Source organism: Anabrus simplex, chromosome 2 (genome assembly GCF_040414725.1).
Source record: "Anabrus simplex isolate iqAnaSimp1 chromosome 2, ASM4041472v1, whole genome shotgun sequence".
Lineage (NCBI taxonomy): Eukaryota > Metazoa > Arthropoda > Insecta > Orthoptera > Tettigoniidae > Anabrus > Anabrus simplex.
This window is the reverse complement of record NC_090266.1, coordinates 725,665,098-725,684,059: the sequence shown is the minus strand read 5'-3', so window position 1 is coordinate 725,684,059 and position 18,962 is coordinate 725,665,098. Positions and strand designations below refer to the sequence as shown.

The window sequence follows — 18,962 nt, the reverse complement described above, 5'->3', positions numbered from 1 at the left end:
TTGTGGTGTGACATGTTCTACGAGTCTGATAGAAATTTGTTGCCTCGTTTCACCTACGTAGTAGCTACCACCAGCTACATTCAATGGGGTAGACTCCAGGAGTCTTGGAAATGTGTGGTGTCTTAGATTGGTTGCAGATAAAGAACTTATTTTGTGTGCCTATTATACACAAATTACCAATACACAGGACAAACCATGAAAATACAGGACCTTCAAGTTATAGAACAGTAACTGAAATTTCCCATCTGACTGCTGGGAGAGATATGTTCCAGATGAATGAACTTACTAATAATGTGACTTTGGAGGTACCAATTTCAGTCTGTGTATGTATGATGAACATGACCCAGTGACATTAGCAGCTAAAGTTGAAATAAGTATTCACAAGTATGGGATTGAACTCTACATGTACTTAATTTAATTTTCAATTTATACATGGAGAAATAAGTATTTAAATGATATATTGTGAAAGGGTAACAATGAAGTGTTCTAATATAGATCAAGAATAGGAACCTGAGGAGAAGTAAAAGAATATACACACTGCAGATCAGTGCAGACATAAAAAATGACAGAAAGGAGATGCAAGGATAATCAATACACAAATGTGCAAATTTACTCCACATCTACATAGGTGTCTTGAAAATTTATCTTCATACATAGACTCTCTAATCAATCCCAGATATTCAAAGTCTTCGTAATGTCAGTGGAGATTGTTTTAAGGGGAAAAACAACAGTATTATCAACCTTTCTAGATCTTTGTCCAGATATCTGTTTATAGATAAATTTACACACTTAGTTGTTCCCTTCCATTTTAAGCATATTAAGTCCATTTTCTGCTTCTGTGTTTGACTTGTAGTCTTTATTTTCCATTACCTATGTACATTTCCTTTGGGTTGTCTGACTTTCTTCTTATTTTGTACTGCCCATGTGAAGACTGAAATTCCTCAGGAAAGGCTCAGGCTATGAGTGTGGATACACTGAACTAATTTGGGAAAGCAGTAAAAAGCTTGTTGTTGGCTGAAAAGAAATACGTACGTACTTACTTACTTACTTACTTACTTACTTACTTACTTACTTACTTACTTACATTCTTACTTATAAAATGACTTTTAGTGCCGCGAGTGTCCAAGGACATGTTGGGTTCGCCCGGTGCAGGTCTATTTGATGCCCGTGGTCGACCTGTGTGTCTGGATATGCGATGATGATAATGAGGTAGGGAGAGAGTGAAACCCGGTGTTGGCACGCAGCCTACTCCTTTCAAATAATACCAAGGGATCCGCTCAAAGCTGTAGATCCCCATCCAATGGATGAATCACTGCCAGCAGTGTCATATGCCCTTACTCCATATGAACACTGCAGAGAGCATGAAGTCTAGTGATTAAAAATTGTATACCACCACCTCTCCTACCCTGCCGCCCAACATCTGATGGTGAAAGTTTTTTGATCAGTGGGACTTGAACCGACTAACCATGGTGTCGGACCATATAGACTTATCATATAATTAATGCACAGTAGAGTTCATAACCCTTAACCATATAGACTTGACACCTTAATGGTCATAGCCACCAGGTAGGCTTGGGAAGAAATAGTTCTGGAAGAACTGAAAGTGGCAAAGAGAGAGTCCACCTGTGAAGACTGTTCTGAGTGTACGTGTAGCATTTGACCTTGTCTTCTTTCTGATGCTATTGAGTTTTTCATTAAAATATCTAAGTATCTCAGTCTTCAACGGCTGATGCTTGAAAAGCTCTTCTAACGTAAGTTGATCGACCTGCTTCATATCAAGATGAAACAAGACAGATTATTAAATCCACTCCTTGTTGTCCTAATGTTGAATTTGGTGTACTCAGTTAAAAAGCATCTTGTAAATAACCTCCTCTTTTGTTGTGTTTTGAGTTGAACTCCTAATTTTTCCCCTTTGCTTTCCTTGAACTTATATTTTTATCCTCCTTATCTATTCCACTTGTCCTTTACAACTGTCAGATTTTTCCAGTTTGGCACCTCCCTCTCTTTTCATCATGAATATTGTGTAATTAATAATAATAGAGAAGTTATCATCATCATCATTTGTGGCAGAATATTATGAATTATTTGAGGTGTTTGGTTTATTTTGAACCTTTAATGATTCCTTCCTCTTGTTTAATTTACTTTTTAAACATAAACTGTGTGTTTTGTTTCTGGCAATTTTCATTTTAGTACTAACTTGTGTAGACAGTTTTCCATTCTTAGCATTACTCTGGTCCAATTTCATACACAAAATAGCTGTGGTCATTTTTCTCCCATGGATAAATGTATACAGTAATGTTGCACACATTTCCAAAATAAGTTTTCTGTCACATTTGTATGGGTTTTCTTAATATTCTGGTTTTGTAGCTAGCTTGTTTATTTTGATTTACATTGATCCACAGGTAATTTCCAATCAAGTTTGCAAACGGGGACTTTTCATGTATGGTGGATAGTGCAGAATGGCATTAGTGGCTGCCTTGACCTGTGTTAATGTAATTACGCAGTTAGCATGAACTGCATCTCTTGCTTGAAGTTGGTATTATCAAGGTTTGGGTCAACTTTAGTCATCAAATAACTTTACATCTGTTGGGCCATTTTAAGTGTTAGTGAAATGCTCTAGAATCTGTTTAAATTGTTATTATATTACCTATCCCTTCCTTGGCTGTACTTTAAACTGTTGTGCATTTGAATAACATTATCCAATTTGTGGTAGGATATAGAAAATTTTCCAGCAGTTCCTCTTCATTTTAGGAAGGTAGTACTCCTGCAATGTCCCAATTAGGTACTTGATCTATTTTTTTGTTCACCGTTACTGTGCTAATTTGTATTTTATCATCCAGTTTGACTAATTTTACCACTGATTTTCTTCTCATTATTTGATTCCTGCTGTTTGTATCTTATAGAGTTTTTCATTCTTTACTATATTTTAAGAGTAAGGGTCTATTTTTCAGTGATTGGGTAAAAGTGGTAACTTCTTTCCTTCTGGGGATCTGTGTCTATAACATTAATTGGTCTGCTTCTCAAAGCATGTTGTTGGAACCATTATATATTTTGAGTTTTTATTAGAGCCTCCCTTTAATTAACAACAGTAATGTGTGTTTGGGTAGGTTTGATACTGGTAATTTGATTTTCCTCAGCTTCAAAAAGGGAACTGTGATATTAGGTTTTTGGAGACAAAAAACAAAATAAAGCTATTATTTTTGTTGATTATAGTAGTATTGCCGATCAGCTGTGATATTATGTCACTAAATTGTACTACAGTACATATTCAATATGTTTAGTTATAATAGGAACCTGTCTCTACATTACAAAATTATTCAGTAATATATCACCTAATTCAGTGGAAAAACATAGCAAGAATGCTAATTTCTTGCAGTAAATAATAATGCTTTTGCAGTTATCTTCTCTTAGCAGTGATCGGTATTCCTACCTTTTGCACACCATTCATGTTAACTCACTATTATTCATAAGATTTTTCTGGTACCAGGAACATTCAAAACACTCTTTGTATTAAAATAATGTAGGCCTATGTAATAGAATGTTAGTCAATCAGAACTCCAGTGTTTAAGGGATTTGGTGGGAATTTATCCAATCCCAAGTGTGTGAAAGAGGACTTCTAATACTTGTTGCAAGACAAAATTTCTGGCACCTCAACATCTCTGGTAACTGTAAAAGTAGTTTGTTGGATGTAAAACCAATAACATAATTGAATATAAAATTTGTGCAGATATAATGTAATTTCATTCAATATTACCTCTGAAGCCAATAAAACGTGCCAGATCTAGTTCCAGTAGTTCAACTGCATATTTATGGAAGTGCAGCAACATTTAATCCTACCCTGGCTGAAGCACTTTATATCTGTACGTAGACCAAAAATATGGCAAATTAAAACTCATCCATAATTATTAAACACTACTAGCTATGAACAATCAACTGTATGTAATATTAATGACCTACCTTGAATATTGGTTGTACTGTGTTGCAGAGGTACGTAGAATATTACAAACAGTTATTAGTTATGAAGTTATCACCTGTGAACATGTTTGCAATTATTGTACTCCTGTAACAACTGCCTACACTTCTCACTATTACTAGATATTTACACTTGAGATAGAGTAGTTACGTATTTCTATAAGAGCACTAATACTAATTGGTAGAAAGTTCCACAGTTTGACATGAGAAGATCTTGCTGAGAGTGATAGATCTAGAAGCATATGACAGGATGGAGATATGGTTTGGCTGAGTGGGTTTCACGAAAATAGACGGTGCATTTTCTTTCCCTTTTTGCCCTACATATGATACAAGGAAATGCGCCAGTTTCTTGGTCCCTCCTATCCATAAAATGCGGCATCTTATTCAATTTCACGCTTGATGGTTCTCTTGTTGACTGCCCCTGGCTGGATCTTTCTGGATATTTACGTGTGGCCATTCATTCTTCTATGAGAGATTCAACTAGATGCTTTCTAAATGCCTTGTGTTTCATTGAAATTTTATTGGCTTCCTTCTGTACCATACTGTATAGCAAATATGAATTTACTATGGATATCTCCAAAAGCCAAAAGAACATCTTCTGGTACCATTTTCTGGACGTGGTGCTGTTAAAATAAGATGCGCTCTATAAGAGAAACCGAAGTAATAGATGGTATTAGTGATCACCAGGGAACAGATTTATATGTACTAATAATTATTGAAATAGGTACATATATATTTAGTTATTTTTATTGAAATATGGAATTACATATGGACTTAAAATTACACATATAACATTAATTTCTATTTAATATCAAAGTTTGAAGAAGCTAAACAAAGTAGATCTACATGCAACATAATGTTGCATTTCTCATTTTAATATATTTGAAGAACACACAATCCTTTATTCTCAATTACCAAAACAATGGATTACAAAATGTTCTTTTAAGTGCTGGAAAGTGAATCTTCTCCTATTATCTCTAAGGACAGATTTATATTGAGTGAAACTGCGTTCAACATGGGAAGAGGTAATGCGGGCATAATTCACTTCCACAATATCTGCTGGGGTTAAATCCAGTGTTAATTTTACACTTAAATCTCCACACAGCATTGCAGAAACCTTTGTCATTTCTTCACATCCAGGGTTCTTTGAAAGTACAGTGGCCATCTTCATGTTTGCTGCATCTGCAACTTTACCTGCACCACGATTTAGTTGTTCCACAGTTTTATTCACAATTTCACAACTTTCAGAAAGTGAGAGATGCGAATTTTGGAGCCTTTTCAGTGTTTTTGTGATGCATGAAAAATTATGCTGAATGTAACATAAGTCATTTCTCACACTTGTATCGCAGACAACTGTTTTCGCGGTTTCAGGTGAGGCTGCATCTTCAGAGTCCATGGCATGCAGAACGTTCTTAATACAGTCTATATATTCAACATAATATTCAACCGCTTGCAGCCACGTACCCCACCTAGTTAGAATCGGCTTAGGTGGCAATGGAATCTCTGGGTACATTTATTTCAAAAGATGAACTCTTCTATGGGCTTTGAGAGAAACATTTTTCTCTGAGTAAATCAATAAATCTACTTTGGGGTAACTGCCTCTTACCACTTCTGCCACACGATGAAAGGCATGTGCTACACATGTTAAATGAGTCATCTTAGGATATACAACACATAATGCTTCTCTGGCTTTTATCATATAAGGTGCGGCATCGCTAATAAAAAGTAACACTTTATTATACTTAACGCCCTGTGGCCAGGGGATACCCATAGCCTCATTGAACAGTTTTGCTATAGTTTTGTTATCGCACTTTTCTAAAACATCACAGTGTAAGAGAATCCGTTTACAATAATCTTCGCTTAACAAACCAATGATTACGTTGCCAATTAGCCTGCCTTCTTTGTCTGTTGTCTCATCAATGGAAACCCAAATTGGACCGTCTTTAATCTCTTGCCTTATCTTCCGAACAGTTTCATCGTATATGGCTGAACAGTACATTTCTCTGAACGTTGACTCATCCGGGATGGATCGTTTAGTATATTTCTCAAGGAATTCCCTGAATCACTGATTATTCAGTTTGAAGAGACGTACGTCAGCAGAGATGACAGCACGGCAGAGATCGGTGTTGAACTCGGACATTACACTGGAAGTTGCTGGTTGTGTCGGAAACAACTGTCTCTCCTTGGAATCTCGTTGTTTGTTAGCCTGGTTTTTTACTGGTTGAAACGTGCTGTTGCACAAGGAACCTTTGAGTAGATGTCACTGTACAGTGACACAAATTACAAAATAATATCTTACTGTCAGTTGATAAACCATCTTCTTTAAATTCTGATACGTAACTTTTCAATTTTAAACTGGTTGACTGAGCTACTTTAGGCATATTGAAACAACATTAATGTCTTCTATGAATATCAATATACAACTGCACACACTTAACGTACAAGAACACTATGATCCGTCTCACTGCTAATTCAAACTGTGAATGACTGGTAGTGAACTAGATGTGGAGTTATGAAGCAATCAAAGGGAATGCCAGAATTACGAACTAATACGGAAACCACTAGCACATCGTCAATGAATGAGATTTCCCTAGTTACAAAATTACGTCACAGGCACAGTCGATGTTATGTAATGCAGCTTATCAGTGCTGTAAGTGTGATTCAGATAGTCACGGTACTGACCGGCTGATATCCACCACTTCCGGGCTCAACCCCTCTCTTTCTTCGCACCGCTTATCAGCTTATTTTATCAGCCCAGACGTGGACAGGCGTGATAATGTCCTGCACACCAGTTAAAATATTAATTTATTTCTCCATTATTGAGAGGACTACTTTTTAGTCGAAATATGGACTATATTGATTTTGATGACGAAGAACATGGAACATACGTGCTAAACTCCAAAATATGGAAAATGAATACTCCATTTTTCAACTCCACACATCATGATTCGTAAAGATAATGCAAAATATAATTAATTTTAGCTACCTAAAGAGATATGTATTTACATATAAATCCGTTCTCTGGTGATCACAAAGCTGTTTTTTTCGCAGTTAAAAATTAATGTGGTAGAAGCGAAAGTATTAAAAGTAGGACTGTTAGGCAGTACCATATGGCTGATAAAGCAGGCGAGTTTTTTAAAAGTAACTATGATCGGTGGAAAACAGTAAATAAAAATGTAAACAGACTTTGCGATGGGTTTAAAGCATACGTTGAGGAATGTGAAGACAGTTTTGTACCTTTAAAGGTGGTAAGGAATGGTAAAGACCCACTTTATTATAACAGAGAAATAAAGAGACTTAGAAGGAGGTGCAGATTGGAAAGAAATAGTTAGAAATGGCTGTGGAAGTATGAAGAAATTGAGGGAACTTACTAGGAAATTGAATCTAGCAAAGAAGGCAGCTAAGAATAAAATGATGGCAAGCATAATTGACAGTCATACAAATTTTAGTGAAAGGAGGACATTCCAGGAATCGTTAATGAACAAGGGGAGTGTGTATGTGAGGATCTTTTAAAGGCAGAATATTCAGTCAGCAGTATGTAAAGATTGTTGGTTACAAGGATAGTGTCCAGATAGAGGAGGTAACTAATGCTAATTAACCAACCAACTAATCCCATGGCACTACAGCCCTGGAGGCCAAGGCCTACCAAGCGACCGCTGCTCAGCCCGAAGGCCTGCATATTACAAGGTGTCGTGTGGTCGGTATAAAAAATCCTCTCGGTCGTTATTCTTGGCTCTCTGGACCGGGGACTAATGCTAAAGAAGTATTCGAATTTACCAATGATAACAGTTACATTTACAATAAGATACAAAAGTTACAAACTAGAAAACTGGCTGGAATTGATGAGATTTCTGGGGATATACTAAAGACAATGGGTTGGGATATAGCACCATATCTGAAGTACTTATTTGATTATTGTTTGCATTGATGAGCTATACCAAATGCATGGGAAGGTGCAGTAATAGCCCCCGTGTATAATGGAAAGTGTGATTTGCTGAAAATTACAGGCCAGCCAGTTTGACATGCATTGCATGTAAGCTTTGGGAAAGCATTCTTTCTGATTATATTAGATATGTTTGCAAAATTGATAACTGGTTCGTTAGAAGGCAGTTCAGATTTGGGAAAGGTTATTCCACTGAAGCTCAACTTGTAGGATTCCAGCAAGATATAGCAGATATCTTGGTTTCAGGAGGCCAAATGGACTGTATCGTGATTGACCTGTCTAATGCATTTAATAGGGTGGATCATGGGAGACTACTGGCAAAAATGAGTGCAGTTGGACTAGACAAAAGAGTGACTTAATGGCTTGCTCTATTTCTAGGAAATAGATCTCAGAGTATTAGAGTAGGTGAAGCTTTAACTAACCCTGTAATAACTAAGAGGGGAATTCCTCAAGGCAGTGTTATTGGACCTTTACGTTTTCTTATATATATAAATGATATGAGTAAAGAACTTGAATCAGAGATAAGGCTTTTTGCGAATGATTTTATTCTGTATAGAGTAGTAAATAAGTTGCAAGATTGTTAGCAACTGCAAAATGACCTTGAAAATGTCGTGAGATGGACAGCAGGCAATGGTTTGATGATAAACGTGGTTGAAAGTCAGGTTGTGAGTTTCACAATTAGGAATAGGCCTCTCAGTTTTAATTACTGCGTTGATGGGGTGAAAGTTCCTTATGGGGATCACTGTATGTACTTAGGTGATAATATAAGGAAAGATCTTCATTGGGGTAATCACATAAATGAGATTGTAAATAAATGGTACATATCTCTGCACATGGTTATGAGGGTGTTTAGAGGTTGTGGTAAGGATGTAAAGGAGAGAGCATACAAGTCTCTGGTAAGACCCTAAATAGAGTATGGTTCCAGTGTATGAGACTCTCACCAAAAAAAAAAAAAAAAAGAAGAAGAAGGCAGCTTGATTTGTTCTGGGTGATTTCCAATGAAAGAGTAACGTTACAAAAATGTTGCAAAGTTTGTGCCGGGAAGACTTGGGAGAATGGAGATGAGGTGCTCGACTAAGTGGTATGTTACACGAAATAAATTTCATTTTTAGTCCATATTGAATTTCGGTATAATCTTAAAATATTCAAATTAATTTAAAAAAAATTGTTCCTTCTACTCAATACATTACATTCATCCAAACATTATGACTTATACATTAAAAATTATAATCCGTATTGGGACATGTTTCACCATGTATTACGGGCATCATCAGCCTGTACCTTGTCCTCAAAATCATAAATCATCAGGATCCTGATTGTCTATTATTAGACTTCTTTATTATATTAAACATTAAAAAATGTAAGTTAAAATGTACATCTCTGTAAATGCTGATAATGAAATCTTGCCATGGTTGTTGAGGTTGCTCTAATGGGAGATTTCTCGAGATTATAAATTTCGGACCCAGAAACAACAATTTCACCGCCAAATTTAGAATCTTGAGAAGTCTCCCATTAGACCAACTTCAACCGTGGCAAGATTTCATTATCAGCATTTCGATAATCAATCCTACAAATATTACCTACCAAGCTTATGTTGAAGTTTTACGAATGATACCGGCATCGACATCTATAATAATAATATGAACAAGGAGTACAATAAGTTGGCCAAACATGTTACCGCAGCTTTGACAAACTATTTTAAATTTTCAAGGCTATTCTAGTTGATTTCACATGTTTAAATATGTAGTCAGACAATAAAGATAGTCTAAATATTTACTAAACAACACTCAGACATTTTTAACCAGATTCTCATTTCAGTGAATGATTATTAACGTGCTACCTATTGTGTTTGAATTGTATAGGATGTATAATTGTGAATTATATTCACTAAGAAACAATGACTTAAAAGCCAGAACAGGGCTTACCATCTAACAAATTGTTTTAATGTGTTTCTACTGAGCATTTACCATCCATTTTAATGTGATTTTATAATCAAACAGGACAAATATTCCGCTAGTTAATTTAAGATTGACAAACAGAGATGTACATTTTAACTTACATTTTGTATGTTTAATATAATAAGGAAGCCTAGAAATAGACAATCTGGATCTTTATGATTTTGAGGACGAGGTACAGGCTGATGATGCCCGTAATTCATGGTGAAACATGTCCTAATAAGGATTATCATTTATGATGTATAAGCATAATGTTTAAATGAATGTAATGTATTGAATAGGTGGAACAGTTTTAAAAAAATGAATATTTTAAGATTGTACAGAAATTCAATATGGACTAAAAATGAAATTTATTACGTGAACATACCACTTAGTCGAGCAGCTCATCTCCTTTCTCCCAAGTCTTCCCAGCACGAACTTTGCAAGAGTGTGTCATGTTTTCTATAAACGTATCATACCTATATTTTCCTCTAATGAAAGAGGACGACTTGAGGTGAAAATACACTTGGGTTAGATACCGAAACCCATTCTTGCTAGAGTGGGAACCGCTCACCTCAAGCTTTCAAATCTACTTACAGTACCATAGCAAGCATTAATGAAGAAAGCAGGGAAGTTAAGATATAGGCAAGGGAAATTCCTTGCAGTTGAATAATTATGAATTGGGTACTGTATATGTAAAGAGTTGATAAAGGCTTTTGAGAAATAATTAAGGTTAATGAGCAGTGGTGGCTAGAGCAACACGACAGTCTGAGGTACTATATTAAGGTCATCCAAGAGTTGTTCCATTTTTAATGTTTCCTTCACATTAATAGACTAATGAAGCATTTATTCTGATCATTGAGTGCAAAAATTATAAATACTCATTGGGGATATCTTTTTGTTTTAAACTTGAACATGCAGATAATCCTAGGGTCTCTGGTTTGTTACGTGCATCAATAGGTTTGTGTTTTATCTTTTCATTTCGAGTCCTTAAGGATATTACTTTTCAAGTGAGATTTTATGTGATTCTGTGTGCAGTCAGTACTTCTGACAGCTCTGTTCCATTTCCAAAAGTAATTTGTTGTGAAGTGGGGATATTTTAGTCTTCTATCAAAATAAGAACATGATATTCAAGTTGATTGTAGATCACATATTTATCAAATGGACTGTATATGGGGTGTATCTAAATTATATCGGCAAAACAATATAAAGAATGATGGCGCAGTCAGATTGACAGAAAAGATGTTTCTTTTCGAGAAAATGAAGTTACATTTTTACTTCCAGACGTGCAATTCAAATTGACAAACTCGCTGTATTTGCTGTGCCAGAGCACAAATCGCTGCCTGCTGCTGTGCTTCAGGGAAGGGAGGGGTAGTGTGGTGTATGTAGAGATAATGCTAGGTGTGAATGAACAAGTTTCTAGTTCATTTAGCGCAGTCACTTCCCAGTCCCAGTAGCCAGTATTCAGATTTTTGTCTATATTAGCTACTAAGTTTGTGGTATAAATTGGTGAGAATGGCTCTGTTTCAGTTCACCAAAGAAGAAAAGGCTGATATGTACCAAGCCTACAGCACAGCAAATGGCAACAGGAGAAAAGCTGCCCTGATTTATGGCGTCCAGCACCCTAACTGCCATTAACCTCATCTTTCAAACTTCGTGTCCATTGGCAGGCAACTGCGTGAATGAGGGCGGAAGAAAGCCCTCATGTGACAGTAGTTTGCACATTTCACCATTGGCTTACTATCAGCATTTGGGCCAGCATTGTTGATGACTGCTTACTTGGGCCATATGTCTTTCCTCCTTCCCCAAACAGTGAGGAATTTTACCGTTTCTTGGTAGAATCACTGCCTGGATTCTTATAAGATGTTCTTGTGGGTATTCTGCAGCGAATGTGGCTGTGTCATAATGGTGCTCCACCACATTTCACTTCATGTGTCAAACGGCACTTAAACGATCATTATCCAGGGAAATGGGTAGGCCATGATGGGCCTCCGCACTCTGCCGATTTAACGCCCATGGACTTTTCTTGTAACATGAAGACTGAAGTACAGGGGGGTTTTTTGAAGATTTACTGTAATCAAATCATTGGGCAGCAGCATTGCAACTTCTCTAATGTTAAATAATAGAGAAAGTTATTCAGACCCGCTGACTAGAGGAGAAACAATTGGGTGTATTCCCTGACTATGTGTTCTTGTACTGTGTGTGCAATTATGACTGCTTAATAAACTAACTGTGGATATTGCCTGTAAGAGACAAGACGAGTAGAACGAATAAACTTGTGTACTTGTGCGGAGCAGTATCTCTCTGTCTCCTCCTTTCCCTGAAGCACAGCAGTGGGCAGTGATTTGTACTTTCGCACAGCAGTATGGCAACTTCATCAATATGAATTGCGCTCCCAGAAATAACAAACATTTTGCTTACCAAGTGTAACCTCATTTTCTCTAAAAGAAACATTTTCTCCGCCAATCCGATTGTGCCATTATTCTTTATAGAACACGAGGAGCATCCGTGAATTTAGATACACCCTGCATATACAAACCTGCTGTGATAATTTATAAAGCAGACTAACTAAATATGAAAACTTGAGAAACTGAACCTTTCCACGAAATAACTGGGACCCTTCACTACATTGTCCACTGACCTATTTTATGAACTCAATCTTGTTTCTATAACTCAGCTAGTTGTACTGCTTGCTCTCTTCATATTAGTGTTATGAATCCTCTATTGAAGGGCTGATAAGTACAGATTTAGCTTGCTTTTGGTGTGCTTCTTTTCTTAATTTTTAATTATTTCTGTTACCAAATGGTAAACCATATTCTTGATTGTACATACTTCTGTAGGCTCTTTGTCCTCTTTTGCCTTCTTTTCTTTTTGTTATTCTTTGTGTTGCTTGTTGTGTTTGATTATTTTCTACTATGTGACATGTATATTACCAGCTGAAGGGGGAGTGTTACGCTCTATTGGTGATATGGGAGCAGTAATGACAGGCCTCACTCTAGGAGCTGCGGGACTCGCAAGATCTGTTATGTCTTCCTCGGTACAGAAGAAGCCCTCCCAACTGAAAGAGTACCCCTTGGTGATGGACACAAAATTGAAAATTATTGAAATCCTTCAGGTAATGTTGGTTTTTATTACTAGATTTTAATGGTAAACTCTTTAAATGTTTGTTAGTGATTCTACCTCAGCATTTGAACAGTAAAAAATAAATACATCAGGGCATTCTTAAATCCTGTCATTCTTCTGTTAATTCGATGAATGACAGGTTTAGCACCCTACGAATGTCCCTCAATTTCCATTTTTAAATTATGATATGTCAGAATATAGTAGAGGGTCCCTGTTTGAAGTAGTAAACAAATGTAACGTGGAAGACCTAAAATGCATGTAGTCTTAATTTTTAAGTAATATTGTCTTATCCTTTTGCTGTTAAAACATTATAAGAAAGGCACTAGTGCACATTGTAGTCCGGCTCCTTGGCTGAATAGTCAGCATACTGGCCTTTGGTTTGGCGGGCCCCGGGTTTGATTCCCGGCTGGGCTGAGGATTTTGACTGCGTGTGGTTAATTCCTCTGGCTTGGGGACTGGGTGTTTGTGTTCATCTTAAAACATTTCTCTTCATCTATATACCACACATTTCACTACCAACCACCTCGGAAACATGCTATAGTGAATACATCCCTCCGCATAGGTTTGGCATCAGGAAGGGTATCTGACATTAAAACTGGCAAAATCCACATCATATGTTGATCCAATAAATTGGGAAAAAGGTGAGGAAGAAGGAATTAGTGCACTTTCTAAGGAAATTGGCACTTTATTTCTTTAAATTCCACAATTGGGAGATTCTAGCATTTGAACTAATCTAGACATTAAAATGCTGATTGTTTTGTGTGCGTTTTGACTTCTGTTAACATGAATTTGTGGCTTTACATGGACACTCACTCAATTCATAACATTTGCACTAGTAACTGCTGCTGCTGTTGTTGTTTTTAGTCTGCTTAGCACATTGAGTTTCATTTCAGTACATTCATTCTATTTTGGGCACACATTTAAGTCCAAAACACCCAATTAACCTTGGTTTATAAGAACAAAAATACAATTCCAGCCATAATAGATCTTCGTGAAATATGTGTCTGATCAGCTGACGTGTATCTATCATTAGGATACCTATAAACAGAGTGATGAAGAGCTCACATATTTTTTGTGTTCAAAAAGGTGATCAATTCAAGCATATCAGATATAGAAACCATGAGTTGGCAATGTATGGCTATGACATCATGGGAATCTAGTTGAATCGTGTCACCCAACTCTATAGCTCAGTTTAGCTTTCAGATCTCAAGGCCAGACGTTCATTTTCTTGCAGAGTTGGTCTGCATTTCAAGGTGCTTTTATGCCAAAGATCTGTGCTAGTAGATTTAATGTACCGGTCGAGTTGGTCATGCGGTTAGGGTCGCACAGCTGTGAGCTTGCATCTGCGAGATAGTGACTTTGAACCTGACTGTCGGCAGCCCTGAAGATGGTTTTCTGTAGTTTCCCATTTTCACACCAGGCAAATGCTGGGGCTGTACTGTGCTGTTGTGCACCTCGTGTACCGGCTGTTCACGTTACACTACCATTTGCCGGACTTGTTCTCCACTGACTGACCGCCATTTTGAACTATCAGCTGACTCTCCCGCTCACCTGACGTCGCTCTAATGTCTCGCACATTCTAGAATAAACTGTCGATCATATAAATATGCCTCAACTTGCGCACCTGGGCAGGTTGAACGAGAGGCCATTCCCCGCTGGATGTGTGAGCACACCACACTGGACAGAGCTGGTTCTTTAGTCCCTTCAACCATTGCTGTTTTGGTTTCAGGTGAGACATAGAGATCAACTCGTGTAAAACATCGTGCATTCATATTTCTAAATAATGACGGAGCTGGGAGAGTCATGCAATCGCACGGCACAAAATTCATCTATGTTTTTGGCTAGTGATCCTTAACACAAGCTTGGACTTAAAACGCTCACCGTATTTTTTAACTACATCACTCTTCAAGAAAAATTTATCTTCATGTGCCTGCCGTTACTCCTACTAGAACTCTTTTTGCGTCAGTCGTGTCTCTCTGTTCCCTTATTTCCGTCCTGCCTCCACCTGTCATCTTGTTCTAAATTTTATACGATTGTACGGTATTAGGTATTTAAAATTTAGACCTGACTTATAATGAAATTAATTATCGCTTGATCTATCTCACTGTTGATTCTTTTGAATTGTGTTACTCATTCAGTTAAATTTATATCACTTGTTAACGATTTGGCATAAGAGTTTCCACGTCTATGCATCTGTATTAACTATATAATGTATTTAAACTAAACACATACCATACACTTCCAATATTTGTCCCAGTATCCATCGAATTATATTTGTTATGCTTTGTACCCGCTGGTCGGTTGTGTACACACACGTATATTTATTCTAGTAAAAGGTTGTTGTTATGATTATTGAAATTATATTTTCATTTAGTTGTATATCTTGTTGCCATCCTTTACGTCCTGGATCCCTCGGCGCTATATTTCACTGCGCACAAAACTGTTTAGTTATTATTATTATTATCATCATCATCATCATCATCATCATCATCATCATCATCATCATCATCATCATCATCAGTAATATTAATGTTAAACCAGTACTGTGATTGAGGAGTAGCTTCAGACTAACATACGGTCACCACATGGTGCAAGAATACTACAATATAACCTAGTAGCAGTTGATAACATAGTAACAGTTTATAAGAATACGATAAGCAGTAACAGTACCTTAATTAAGGCCATGGCTGCTTCCTTCCCACTCCTAGCCCTTTCCTCTCCCATCATCACCATAAGACCTATCTGTGTCCGTGCTACGTAGAGCCAATTGTTTAAAAAGAGTGGTAGATTTAATGGCATGTAGAATCCTTCAGGACAAATTTCTGGTAGACACTCTAGTTCCTTTAAGACCATTCAAAATTGAAGGAACATAAAATATATAACATTGTTCTAAATTGGTTCAATCCCTCTAAATTGGTTCAGTCACAATTTAATGCATTGGTACTTTAAGGTGATGAAATACACCAGTTTCCGTGGTTTCCCAGTTTCACACCAGGCAAAAGCTGGTGCTGTACCTTAATTAAGGCCACGGCCGCTTCCTTCCAACTCGTCGCCATAAGACCTATCTGAGTTGGTGCGACATAAAGCCACTAGCAAGCTTCCTTCCTACTCCTAGCCCTATCGTATCCCATCGTCGCCATAAGACCTACCTATGTCGATGTGTCTTAAAGCCAATTATAAACAAACAAGAAAAGAAATACGCCAGCCTTGTATTGGAAGATTTACTGGCACATGAAAGAACTCTTATGGTACAAACTTACGGTGTCTCTGAAAACCACAAAAGTTAGAGTAGTTATTAGGGCTTAAAACCAATATCAGTTATTTGAAAATTATGTTCTAAATCATCTACTGTGCTTGTAATTAATAGAGCCTGGATTATATGTAATATAACAATGAGAAATATGTACATAAATATGTAGCTAAAGTTGACAAAAAATATGGTTAAATATGTAATTAATGAATATATAATTTAATACGTAAGCTTTATTTGATGTATTTTTGTACACAGAAAAGTAAACAAAACTGAAAAAAGTTAAAAGTGCAGTTGTTATTCAACCTCTAATTTTCATTTGGAGGCACAATTAATAACTAAATATTATTCTAAATTTTCTGCAGTCATCAAATGCCTTCTGTCTGTTAGGATGTTCTTATATGTAGAAAAAGACCTTTCAACTTCACATGAAGTCACTGATGCGTATTTCAAATGAAGAATGATACTGGAAGATACCTTCTCATTCTCAGGGACTTCTTTGTAAGAAGAACTTGTTTCTTCAACGGAGCACTTTTTTTAATTTCTCACATGAAGATCCATTTTTAAATGCCCTCCTAATTTGTGACTTCCAAAAGAAATGTTTAGGCCATTCTGTTACTCTTGGCTCATTTACGTGTGTGCAAAATTTACATAAGATCCATGATTGCCCTGTACGCGGCCTTCCCTCATTAGTTCACTGCAGATCAGATAGTGGTCTCTATCATCAAAAAATCCCCTGAAAAACCACACTTTCATAACATGCGTAACAGATTTCTGGAAATTAGTGTTGATATAGTCTCGTATGAATCTGGTGACCCTGCCCTCCCAATCAGATGTACGCTTCCCATTTCTATTAGCTTCCATATCTTCCCCACATTTACCCTTCACCTTCTTATATCCTTCAGTTCTATTTCTAACTCTCATTGAAATTGCCCATTAGCACTAGTCTATCCTCGCTGTTGACCCTGACTTCATCCTCATCTGCACTCTCACATGGTGAATAGACAGAGACAATTCTCGTCCTAATTCCTCCAACATTTACGTGCCTGTCAGGAGCTATGTTGTGCATAATAATATTCCTGATGAACTGTCCTACACCACAGTCTGCCTTCCCTTTTTAACACCCATCAAAGAACACTTTATAATCTCTTCCTTGTTATCCCGTTACCTGAATATCATTAACTCCTAACACATCCAGATGCATCCTCTTTGCTGACTCAGCCAGTTCTGTTTTCTTTCTTCCATTGATATTGATAGCTCCCCATCAAATTCCATTTTGCTCACCAAATTGTTTCCAAGGAGTCTCTCGCCGGTCAAATGGAAGTGGGACTCAGTTACTCCCATAGGTCTGAGGCCTGCTTAAAACGTTCTGAGCATGCTTGGTGAAAATTCTTTAAAGCAGAATGCTACCTTACTTACACATAGTCCCAGTGATAATCTCTCCTCTAACGGATTAGAGACCACTGGTAAATTGTACCTCTAGTCCTATCCGCTTGAGCACAAGGAGGGCCATGACTTAGAATATGTCCAAAATGCCCACTCCCATTCCATAGCAATTGGTATCCCAGCTCTCAGGACCACTTTCTAGGCCACTCAGCCATTGCCCATGGTTCATCAACTGGGATGTGACTGCAGTAACCCTCACCATGTATCATAAATAAAATAAAAATTTGATGAACCTTATTTAGTATCAGGTGACTCTATTTTGAACTAATTTGACATAGTTTTCTGCATGTGTCCGATCTGGAACTACTACTTTTTTTTTGTTTTCATAAATATATTTTTAAACTTGCAATTTTAACCTATTAGTGGTATAGTTAATGCACAGTATAAGAACTAGCGATAAGTGCCATTATGAGGAACCGTTGACCTGGATATTGAACCTCTTTAGATAACAAGCATCATCGATTCAGGATTGTGCTTTGGAAGCAGTCCCTTGGCCAGTAATATGGTTTCTGGGAAGGTGAGGCATTGCGGGTCGGATGCACTGATTGTTTTAATTTCGTATTCACTCATTCATTCATTCTTCATGACGTTTTGAATGTCAGTGGATGAATTTTTTATTTTTAAATTGTCATAGCATTTTGTCTCATTTCGTACCATTAGGGGCCGATGACCTTAGATGTTAAGTCCCTTTAAACAACAAGCATCATCATCATCATCATCATCATCATCATCATCATCATCAAATTAACTACCAGAAAATACCTCCACAATCCTCGTTTCCAACTAGCACTGTGGCCTCATTTAGTTCCATACCTTTTATCATTAAAACATTAAAAATGGAGCCTAAATATTGTCGCCTAGATCTTCCTCTACTTCTCTTACCATGCTTGGCCGGGTCCATCATTCTTGCAGGTAACCTGTCTTCCTCCATTCACCTCACATGACCCTACCACCAAAGCCAGTTAATACATACAGCTTCATCCATCAAGTTTATTTGTAACTTTGCCTTTATCTCATCATTCCAGCCATCTTCCTTTCACCCCCTGTGGGTGGCAGATGCAAAGAATACACCCACGGTATCCCCTTCATGTCGTACGAGGCGACTAAAAGGGGCGACCAAGGGATGATTGTATTAGAACAATATAACTACTTGTGATTAGTACCATCACGCGGGGAACACCATGGGTCACCTTTACGTGCGATTAGTACCACTGTTAGGTACAGAATAGGTTTGTGATTAGTAGCAGCGGAGAGTGGTTCACTGTGGGTTTCCAGTACCCGTGATTAGTACCAT

At 37.2% G+C, this 18,962-nt stretch overlaps 1 protein-coding gene across 5 annotated transcripts in view; it reads left to right on the top strand.

Annotated features, from left to right (window-relative positions):
• Itpr (Inositol 1,4,5,-trisphosphate receptor) overlaps positions 1–18,962 on the top strand; it is a 1,013,977-nt gene that overhangs the window by 331,954 nt on the left and 663,061 nt on the right. For all 5 annotated transcript variants that reach the window (XM_067141353.2, XM_067141352.2, XM_067141351.2 and 2 more), the window contains exon 18: positions 12,786–12,964. In XM_067141353.2, the coding sequence (XP_066997454.1) occupies positions 12,786–12,964 (179 nt within the window). The remainder of the gene's footprint in view (positions 1–12,785; positions 12,965–18,962) is intronic.